General features: G+C 33.9%; 1 protein-coding gene across 1 annotated transcript; it reads right to left on the minus strand.

Annotated features, from left to right (window-relative positions):
• Positions 1–825: 825 nt before the first annotated feature.
• On the minus strand, positions 826–2,211 carry LOC109168468 (GATA transcription factor 19-like). Its single transcript, XM_019317493.1, has 2 exons — positions 1,424–2,211; positions 826–1,348 (listed from the first exon to the last, which is right to left on the minus strand). Exons 1-2 carry the CDS (start codon positions 1,856–1,858, stop codon positions 1,019–1,021), a joined length of 765 nt encoding a protein of 254 aa, XP_019173038.1. The 5' UTR covers positions 1,859–2,211; the 3' UTR covers positions 826–1,018.
• Positions 2,212–11,763: the final 9,552 nt, after the last annotated feature.

The following is an 11,763-nucleotide window of genomic DNA, read 5'->3' on the forward strand; positions in this document are numbered from 1 at the left end:
ACGTTACTGAAAACCTTATCCCTCCCAATGAAAAACACAGAGTACATCAAAGACTGATCAGCATTGTTGAAGCGTCAGTGGGAATTTAATTCCTCTGATCTGGCCCAGAATCATATGAAACCGACTTTGGAACAACGTAACTACGGATAATACAATCATCAACCATCAGTAACGTAACGTTCATCTGCACATCGGAAATCAAAACATTTCAGACCTCCCCACATTTCAGACCTCCTATTCTCAATAAACCATATGCCCGGACAGGCTTAACGTTTAATAAGCAGTATTTGGAAGAAGAATGATGGATAGGGCACTAAGGCCTAATTGATCGGCTTGGAGTTGAACACTAGAACGGACCCAGTTGGTAAGATAGTCAATTACTTAATAAGAATTTTCATAATAAGGAAATCATAGGAATTAGTTTCCTCTCGAATACATAGTGTTCTTAGCTTGTACAAATATCCCTTTTCAGAAGGTAAAAGGGATCCGATTCGATTGTGCTAGCTAAATCTCTAGCCCACACTTTGGTTCTGTATGTGACCAATATAAGGTGTCCATCACATTAAGTGTAGCACTATAATGTGACTATCAAAGCTTGATCTTGCGTCTTTACTTACTAGATAGATATTATTTCGAGTGACAGTGGAACCCGGGATGGAGAATAAAGGGAAAAATGAAGATGGAGAGATTTAGGATTGGTGGTAGATTATGTCACAGACAAATATATAGACGTCATAAAAGTGAAAAGTTAAAGAAGTGCATCTAACTTGATCTTGACTGCTAAAAGAGAAAAAGTAAAGCGACAATGCCAAGCTCGATCTATCATAGAATTAGCTCATTTTCACTTCATCCCTGAACAACGGTCCAAAAAGAACCAAAACTAAAAGAAGTAACAGTGAACAAATAGAATCAATTCATGCGCCATAGATTTTCCAGGAGTTTGAACATTGTTCGTTCTTTCTTCTTTCTTCTTTTTTATTTTTTTAATTTTTTTTTTTGGATACGGGGTTTTGCTTTTTCATCTGGTGAAGTCATGAACGAGGCTGGACCGGTCGGCGACGTTGCTGAGACGCCATGAGATGAAGGGAATGGCGCCGGCGGCATCGGAGTCGCGATGGTCGTCGTCGATGAACCTGAACTCGTTCCCGTACGCCGCCGCTGACGAGTAGTAACCCATTTTCTGGGCTTGCGTGTGGTGGTGGTGATGATGAACCCATGACGTATTTATCATGTGTTGCGCCTCAATCCCTACTCCGCCTGCGGCGGCGCAGGTCGCTGTCGCCGCCGCCGCCGCGCTCGCTCTCCTCTCCTCTTTCTTGAATCGAATTCCGCACGCGTTGCAAAGCGACTGCAAATTAGTAAACAAATTGTTAGAAATGGCCGGAATAATACCGTACCATTCTTGCATACATATATTAAATACCTTAGGGCCGCGAGGGCCGTTTCGCCAGAGGGGAGTGGAGGTGGTATCGCAGTTAGCGCAGCGGCGAGGGACTACGGTGTCGGCGGCGGATTTATGGACGACCACGGAGGAGGGCGGCGGTTGCTTGGACGGCTGCAAAATATCCCAGCTGCAAAAGTTGGACATGCGCCGTTCGCCGCGTTTCTCATTCTCATTGAAGCGACGAGTGGAAGGAGTCGCTAAAGAAAGAGTACAATCCACAGACGACGCCGGAGCCGACGCAAAGGAATATACGTTCTCATCTTCTTCACTGTGAAACCCAGAAGTTTTGTAGCATTGGGTTTGATTACTATTCGGCATAGCCGACAAGAACATGGAGAAAGCCGCAGAAGAAGCGGCGCCGCCGCCGCAGAAAGAACAATGGCCGCAGCTGCTACTACACCTATGCTGCATCATCTATATATCTATATATCTATCCCTGATTCCCTCTTCTAATCAATGGAGGCTGGAGGAGGGAGCTGAGTTGGTGATAATTTAACGTTGTTAGAATGAAAGGGCTGGGGTTTTGAGAGGTGATGAGGAAGGAAGGAGATGGAGTTGTCTGGTAGCTTTATATGATCATAAAATGGCGAAATAACAGTCAGCAGTTGCAGTAGTCCAGGTTGTCGCCAAACGACAGCGTCATTTTCGTTTCTTTTTTGGTTTCTTGAAATGTTTTTGATTCTTCGCAGCAGTTGAGGTAGACAGAGGGGTCCAGAATCGTGTAATTTAGCGAGCAAGAAAGAGAAAGGCAGAGAGATTCAAACTTGAGACTTGTGGACCGCCCTTTCTTATCTCTATACAAATACCCTATACTGCGTCTATATATATATATACTTAAACCAGTTATTAATAGTTGATCACCTTAAATCAATAAGATCAATAGCATATTTTTATTAAAAAAATTATCAAAGCTAGCAGCTGATTAACTAGATTTTTCTGCATGTTAACTAGCTTACTAAGTAGTTAGATTGGACTGAATAAATTTTATGTTTAATATAAAGTATATGCAGGAACCCTTTGCTTAAAAAAAAAAAAAAAGAAAAAAAATTATTAAAGAAGAATTGAATTGAAATACCCTAATGACGAAGACACAGTGTATGTAGGCTGCATCTATCTATCTCTCCAATAATATATGGAAATGTAGGAGAGAAGTGGTCAAAGAGGTAGTCAAAAGAGCCCACGTGACTAGGGGGTACAGTCTTCCATGGATCTGCCGTCTCCGATCACGAGGTGCCCAGTAGTGTCTCAAACCCAATACTACATCTAAACTTCTGTCGTTTCTCTGCTCCATCTTCTCTCTCCTCTCTCTCTCTATATCTCTCTCTCTGCGCCCTCCCAACTCACGCCGCCGGCGAGAATGCCATTCTTTCCGACCATCTAGTGCATGCATACACGTCCGCCATGCACGTACGAAATGAAGATGAGATATTGATATCTTTTGAACGTGAGAATGAGGAGAGCTATTATGGGGGTAAACGGTAGTGGTTTAAGGCAGTCCAATCCATCATGAGTACGATAGGAAAGGAAATGAGATTGATGGATATATGACATACTAACACCCAGTCACAGTCTCAGGCATACCCTCAATCAGTGGCTGCCCGTACATACCCCTTAACTTGTTTCACGTGAACTCTAAACCAAAATTTTTGCCTCATTCGATCTCCAGTTCTCCACTCTTCATCATCATCATCATCACCTCCCTAGCTTCACTCTCCCCAATATATTCATCTCCATATATAATTCTATTCCTCCGTATTTCATTCAACAAAATAAATACCAACTCAAAATAAGTTGATAAAAGAAGTGCATGCGATATGATGTAAGGTTCCATTCTCATAGATAATTAAAATTTAAAATAAAAAAAAAAATACTCCATACGTCTCATTTTATCATTTTATGTGTTTGCGAGATTTGGCTGAAATTATTTTTAATTTAATTTTTTATAATGTTAAGTTTAGCAAAGAAAAAAAATTGATTTGACTAATAAATAATAAACAAGATATATAAAATGAGACAGATGGAGTATGAAATTAGTTATATGTTATGAGCACTGATGTACAAACATGTGGAATTTATAGACTAGTTGGAGCATATTTTATGATTAATCTTATCCACACAGTCTCTTAAGGCAGAGGAGGTCCTCAAGATTAGGGTATAACTCTTTCTCAAAGAAAAAAATGTACCTTCTCTCGAGAGCAAACATGCCCTTACACTAAACTATTAAAGATTAATATGTAATTATTAAAGAAATAGATTGGTCAATTAGTTATCAAGACTATATGGTCTAATGGTACCCGGGTTGGACTTTCATTTGGAAAGTTACGAGTTTAAGCCTCAGTGGAGGCGTTATTGGTTCTTTGTGTTTCAGTAGGTTGAGACTATTTTATTTCAAAAATATATTAGGAATATTATTGAATAACTATAATAACAATTTCAAGTTCATCTTCAATTGATAATTTGATCATATTTAATCTTTAATTTCAAACGTGTTCATTTTTTAAAAGATTAATAATTAAATATAGTTAAGTTGAAAATCATGAACTAAAACAGAAATCATTAATATTATCGTATGATCAAAAGTAAAATTATATAAAACATATGTATGTATGTATATACTTTAAACAAATGTTTGAAGGACACCGATAAATAATACATATATATTTTTTGTTTTTTATGCCAAAACATAGTGTTATTAGCAAATATTTAATTATAAGATTAATGAGCAAATTGGTTTTGCTTAATTCAAATTAAATTTGAGATTTACCAAATTGGTTATTCAAATTTAAAGTTATTGTCATTTGAAGTACATCTTTAAGTTGTATAATATTTGGAATGTAGGGTTTAAATTAAAATGTTGGTTAAGTGGGAATTCAAAGAGGGTTGGTTTTACTTAGTGGACAAGGTAAAAGGTTGTACAATCATGAATTAAATAAGATAATATAAGCAGACAAGATGTAGATCAAGAGGGTATGGGTCATTGGAAAGAAGAAAAGAGGCAATCAAAAGGGAAAGCTAAGAAGAATGGAATCATCAAAATCGGATACTCTGCAATCATCAAAGCAGCATTTGGTTGTTGTGGCGTTAGAGAGCTATCTTTGACCCATATGGTAACTTGGAATGCAAAAGTGAACAAAGTTATTCCTTAGCTCCCTCCACATTGTTTAAGCATGCATTTACCCCTTTTATAAAATCCCGAAATACGTGGCTGAGAACATGTAGAGCATGGTTCTCGTACCAAAAAGTTACAAATTCTATTTTTACCAGCACCTTATTGGTTGAATCTGTTGTACAAGATCTTCGTCGTACAATTTACTTCTCATGTTTGGCTCATAGACTATTACACATGGATGGAGTTTTTAATTAACTGACCAAATGTGTTGCAAATGGGGTCTCTGGCCTCGATAACCACGGTTACCGACGAATTTAGATCGTTGAATTATTTAAAGTCGCTAACGATTGATTTTTCAAAGGTGTTTCATAATTTTTTTACGTTTATAACACGTGTCGACACTTATGCAAGAAAGTTGCATCAGTCTTCGTCAATGATGAGTATCATTTTCAACGTTCAAGTTTGTCGTGATTTTGAAAATTAAATTTAACATCATTCAAATATCATGTCTAAATCTTAGAACTTTTCAAATGTTTAGAGTGAATGACACATACAAAAAATACTTTGTAGTAATTAAAATTTTACTAGTGCAAATTAATACTATATACTTATACCAAGTGTTACAAATCAAAATTTACTCGCATTAACACCGATACTAATTCACATTATAAACTAGCTTGTATCTAGTTACAAATCAGAGCTAACCCACATTGAGTTAGAGTGGAATAAATAATCTTTAGCTCACATTGAAATGGGTTAGAGTGGAATAAATAATTTTTAGCTTAATCAAAATCACATGAGATAAAATTAGAGTCAATAGCATTCAAAAAAAAAAAAAAACACACACACACACACACATTAGATAAACTAGTATTTTTTATGCGTGATGCGCAAAAAATAGGTGCCCAATATTAATATATTATATTAAAATTTTAAATTTATTTAAATTTTAAATATTTAAATTATTCTAAATAATAATAATGTAAATCATTTTTATAAATTTGATATTTATATTTATATAATAATTAACATATAATTCAAGTATTTAATGTGTATATATTATTATTAATGAAGAAGATAAGAAAATATATGGTGGATGCATGTGCATGGTAACAACAGTGGAAAAGATAACGGAAGTTATAACGGTAGGGGTATGTTTGTCCAAAATATTTTAATGTACAACCTTTATAGCATAACGTACAAAAAAAATTAACGGAAAAAATGGACATAAATCCTATATCTAACTTTTATTTACACTTATTATGTTTTTAGATTTTAGATATAGGCCTTTTCCGGTAACATAATTAGCTTATCAATCAATTTTGGCTTATTTGACTATTATTAGTTGTTTGACTTGGTTAAACAGTCAATATAAGTGTTTGATTAATTAACTTTTGGGGTAATTACATTTTTCATCCCTAAGTTATAGGATAATTGTAGAATTCGTCTCTAAGTGTTGGTCATGCTCATTTTTCGTCCCTAACTTATTATTGGCGTTGCACTTTTCGTTCTTTCGTGCTCACTTTTCGTCCTTGAGTTATACGAAAAATGCAACATCAATGATAACTTAGGGACGAAAAGTGAGTATGACCAACACTTAGGTACGAATTCTACAATTACCCTATAACTTAGGGACGAAAAGTATAATTTTTCCTTAATTTTTTGTAATCGCTTATTGCTTCAAAACGCTGCCGATCTCATTTTTGAGAAAGTTATTTTGCGAAAAAACAGTTATCAGCTAACAGTTATTTACCTTACACCCTATAGATTAACGGTGTAAAATGTTGTGTGAGATGAGCAAAAACAAAAACACTAGTAGTGAAATATCAGTGGATTCGATTAAAAGATTGAAACACGAAAAAGAACATACATACCCACAGAGAGAGAATCAGATCGCCTTGAGATTGGTGTCACCCTCAGTACAAGTTCGACAAACGGGACGACCAAACCCTCCGCTTTCCAAAAGATGCTCTCTATCAACATTCAACAAACTTTGATTTGCCATAAACTATGAATCTTACCTAGCTTGAGTTTACCCAAACCTCCCCCACCCACCCCCCACCTAAATTAGTTCAGTTAATTAATTGACACGATAATATAGGTACAATAAGATTAAACACAAATAACTCATTAAAATTAACCATTTAAAATTTTGAATACGAATATAAATATGATATTTGAACGGATTATTGACATAATAAATAGACAAGATAACATGTTTAAATGAGATCAGTTAATACTATACGTTTAAATTTTTTTGAAAAAAATCCTTTCAAGAAATTTACAATTTAATCCCACAAAATAGAACCAATATTCAACTCATAACATACAATGATATTCATAAAAGTATAAATTAACATTCAGAAATCATAGTTAACACGCTAATCTTAACAAGTTAAATTGATTTTTAACAAGTACAACAAGTTTTTCAAAAAGAAAAAAAAAAAAACAAGTACAACAAGTTGACCCATTAAGACATAACATTTAACGAGTTTTAATGAGCTAAATCTTAAATGATATGGAATATGTTAAAGCTAAACATGAACTTTCTGTTTTCTTATCATGTATGTTATACACTATATATATATATATATATATATATATATATATATATATGCGCTCAAATGCGGCAGTGGCTTTAGGTGCGGCTATATCAGCATCGTCCATTTTGCTTAATCTAACGGTAGCGGCTAATTTCTGAAGATTTAAAGATTTAAGCGTGTCCTGATAAGTGGGGGGTGTTATGGTAATTGTAGTGGTCATTTATATCGGTCGCTTGTCACAATACACCAACAGTGTTAACAAAAGACACCAATAGTGTTAGGAAAAAGCACCACAATGAAATGCACAAATACACCAAAAAACACACAACACACTTAAAAAATACACCATATAACTCACCACCCCAATGGTGTATTTTGAAACAGTGTGTGGTGCTTTTATTCATACCTAATGGTGCGTTCTGGTGATGCATATCTAATTTGTGACATGTTTTTTTGGTGTGCATTTTCTAACATGGATGGTGTATATTTGTATAACTATTAGTGCACCCGCACTGACCGCATGGGAAGGCGCGAGCACACCTAAACTTGGCACCAACACGAATCCTCAAATACACCACAGTAAGGTTAATAATGCACCAATAACGAACATAAAACACACAACACTATGATTTGATCTATTCAGGTGCCCAATGACGACTTTAACCTTGTAGTTCGCGTAGTGTGAGAACGTGCGCGAAAATATCAAAAAAGCCTGGATGAATGTGATCCGTTAAATTTATCTAATCTAATGGCCTACATTTAACCACACCGCCGCACCTAAGCGCACTGCCGCACTTGAACCTTCCTCTATATATATATATATATATATATATATATATATATATATATATAAGATTCTAAACCTACACTTCACCGGTAAAGAGATTGTAGTATTGAGCATTCTCAATTATAGATTTTTAGATTTTTAATTATTATGAAACATATCTTAGGTGGTATGTTAAGCATCACGAGAGAGGGTGAAGAAGATATTTGGGAGTCAACTCAATCAAGTTGATCAAGCAAGTTCTAAGTTTAACATTTAATGGTCTTCTTGGTTTAAACTTTTCTTATGGTCTTTTACAAACTAAGGTCACAATGTGGATTAATAGATGTGATTTTTTTTTTTTCCTTTTGCAAATAAAAGAAAGAGTTAATTTCAGAAATGGTCTCCTAACTATTGACATTTATCAATTTTAATCCTTTGATTTTTAATTGGACTATAAATGGTCCCTTGACTATTGATCTTTATCAATTTTCGTCATCAACTTTCAATATGACCATAAAGGTCCCTTGACTATTAATTTTGTTCCAAATTTGGTCCTTCAGTTAAATATCTATTTCATAAACATTAAATTTAAGAATAATAATGTAAAAATTAGCTTGTTGTTGAGATGGACAAATTGAGTTCATAAATTTAATACATTGAGTTCATCATTGTGAAAAACTAAAATTTGTACATTATTACCCTTAAATTTAATGTTTATTAAAATAATATTTAACTAGAATTTAAAAAAATCAATAGTCAATAGATCATTTATGGTATGATTAAAAGTTGAAAGATAAAAATTGGTAAATGACAATAGTCAAGGAACCATTTCTGTAATTAATTCTAAAAGAAATTAGGAGTGACTAGGGATGGCAACAGGGCAGGGGCAGGGCTAGGGAGTACACTCCCCGTCTCTGTCCCCGAAACCCCGGCCCCGTCCCCGACCCCATCCCTAGAGCCGTCAAAAATGGGTTTTACCCGCCGGGTCGACCCGTCGCGTCCCGCCGTAGGTAGGAGACGGGTTCTTGATTATTTGACCCGTCAGGAGGTGGGCTTTTTAGCCCGTCCCGCCTGGGTCACGGGCCCAAGCAGGGCGGTCAGGCGGGCCGCGAGTTTAGCCCGCGGCCTACTAATCTATATTTAAAAAAAATATATCGCAGCATGCTTCGCAATTTTAAATTTTCAAATCAATGATGATAGAGATCAAGGAGAAGAAGAACATGAGATGAATGATATAATGGTTGATGAATTATTATGAGTTTTAGAAGTTTAGTATTTGCAAAACTATTTTATTTTAATTCTTAATGTTGAATAGAAACTTGAAAGTTTGGATAATTTCTATTAGTTGTTAGTTATTTTAATTTGTATTAATATTTAGTATTTAACACATGGGGTTAGTTTGCATGTCATTTTTTTAATTAAAACACTTACACAGTAGTGTAACTACGAGCCTACAATAGAACAAATCTTTTCTAATTACAAAAAAAGTATTGGTTGGCGGGCTGGCCCGCCCCGCCAGCGGGCTTTGGCATGACGGGGTGGGGCGGCCACATTCCAAGCCCGCCCCGCTACAAGGACGGGCTTTGGTGTGTTTTGGCCCGTCCCGCCCCGCGAGACTGTTTCGACGGCTCTACCCATCCCCGACAGAGAATTGAAAATAGTCTCCATCCCCGTTTCCGCGGGGAATTAGGCAGCGATGGAGATTTCCTGTCCGGTCAAAATGGTCAATTCTTAGTCAAAATTTTAAATCAGAAAACCGTTCTCTGTTTTATGTTTTCTAATTTTTCAGTTTTCATTCTCTATTTCCTGTTTAGAAAACTTGTTTACTAACACTTATTTTTTCAAATTTATTTTTTTAGATTAACGTTATAAAATAAGCACAAGTTTAATTTCGAGTGATTTTTAGATCTTATATTTAAAATGTTTTTACATATGTTTGGTTTAAATGGAATAAATTTAATTTTTTTTTTTTTACTTTTAAGTCTAATATATGTAAGATTTTTACATTTGATAACTGAACAAAATTTATATCTGTATATAACATACTAACTAAAAATATATATCCGAACCAATAACCTACTAAGTTCACCTAAAATTTAATTTATATAATATTAATATTTTTTGAGCTAATATTTAAAATATTTTTTTGATATATTTATTTGAATGACATGTGTATAAATATATAACTTTTACTTTGAATTCTAATATATGTGAGATTTCAAAATCCGATATCTGGACCGAACTTGTATTACGATCGATGTAACATAATTAAAAACATTCGAACTAATAATCTATTGAGTTCAATCAAAATCTAAAACATTATATAGAGTTTAATTCTTAATTTTGATAATGTAAATAATGTATAACTTTAAAGTGTAAGCAAATAAGTTATGTTTAAATATGTAAAGTAAGTAGAAAAGATAGAAGATGATAATGAATGTAATCATAGTAATGTGACTATAGTGACATATAACTAAATAGATGATAGGTGATTTTGTTTTTCATTTAGAAAACAAATTTTAAGAGTGTTCCAGTTTTGCAGAAATTATTTTCAGTTTTTCAAAATGGAAAACTGTACTAGTAAACATGTTTTATGTTTTCTATTTTTCAGTTTCTAGAAATTTTCAGAAATTTCTAGTTAGTAAACGGCCCTTAAGATGTATGTATGTATGTGTGTGTATATATATATATATATATATATATATATATATATATATTATTTTAATTTTAATTTTAATTATAATAATTATTCGGGAACCGAGCAGGGAGAGATATCTCTGTCGGAACGGGGAATGGTCCCGTCTTTGTTTCTTGAAAATTTTCCCCACTCCATTTTTATCGAGGTGAAATGGGACAAATTGTCATCCTAGGAGTGACCTAGTGAATTGGAGTTGTACCTGAGCAATAAATGAAGACCTGTAATGGATTTGTTTTATTATAAAGTATAGAGGACTGAGTCTGGGATTTGATTAATCATGGAAACAAGCCTTGACCTACCCACCCCCACTGCACAGCACGTACGCAAAAATTAATTAATCACAGCCTTTTAGAGACAACAACATTTGCACTACCCCCCCCCCCCCGGCCATATATCATCTTCCTCCTATTCACGCTTGCTCCTCGTACTACCAATATCATATAATTTCAATGATGTTAATGCGGCTCCTTGGATTTGGTGGGACCCTTAGCTCCCACTTGTTGACCACTTTAATTTCCAAACATTACACTCCAATTTGCTTCATCATATCATTATTGCTAAGTATCAATAATGACTAATATACGGGTGTTTTATAAATAGTTGTTACCTCATTAGGTTATTGGGTTTGACTATTGATAGTATTAGTTGATTGTAAAAAAGTATTTAGTAAATTAGTTGTTAATTGATTACATGTAAAATGATTTTTTAAAAAAATTAATCAAAAAATTTATTTTGAGTAACTTTAATTTTTAAATTTTAGCATTTTGTAGCAATAAACTGTTACAATACAAAATAAATTTTAAAATATTTAAATATATTTTTATAATTAAATAATAATTTAGTTTGAATGTATACAATACAAATAATAATACATTTACCTATTAAAAGAAAAGTGAGCGACATGATAAGGCTAACCCCATCGCAAGTTTTTCAGGTTAGGTGAAAAAAAAAATCATTATTTTTTTTAATTGATGATATGGGTTGCAAGCTTGCAACCATACAAATGGTTATCGCATGCGAAAGCCTTTTGTACTTTTTTTTAAAAAAATATTTTTGTTTGTTGGCTAATTTTTTTTTTTTTTTTAATGTGATATGAAAGTGGAATCACTTTTAAAAGTGAGAGAATATTACATAGATGTAGAGAAAATAATAAATTAATTACAAATTTGATGATGTGGAAGTAGGGTTTACTTTTAAAAGTGG

The sequence above is a fragment of the Ipomoea nil genome, unplaced genomic scaffold, assembly GCF_001879475.1.
Source record: "Ipomoea nil cultivar Tokyo-kokei standard unplaced genomic scaffold, Asagao_1.1 scaffold3199, whole genome shotgun sequence".
In the NCBI taxonomy this organism is placed as follows: domain Eukaryota; kingdom Viridiplantae; phylum Streptophyta; class Magnoliopsida; order Solanales; family Convolvulaceae; genus Ipomoea; species Ipomoea nil.

Coding starts and splice junctions, on each gene's coding strand:
- LOC109168468 (XM_019317493.1), bottom strand. CDS start 1,858: ATGATGCAGCATAGGTGTAGTAGCAGCTGCGGCCATTGTTCTTTCTGC. Junction 1,349..1,423: donor ACGGCCCTCGCGGCCCTAAG/GTATTTAATATA, acceptor ACTAATTTGCAG/TCGCTTTGCAACGCGTGCGG.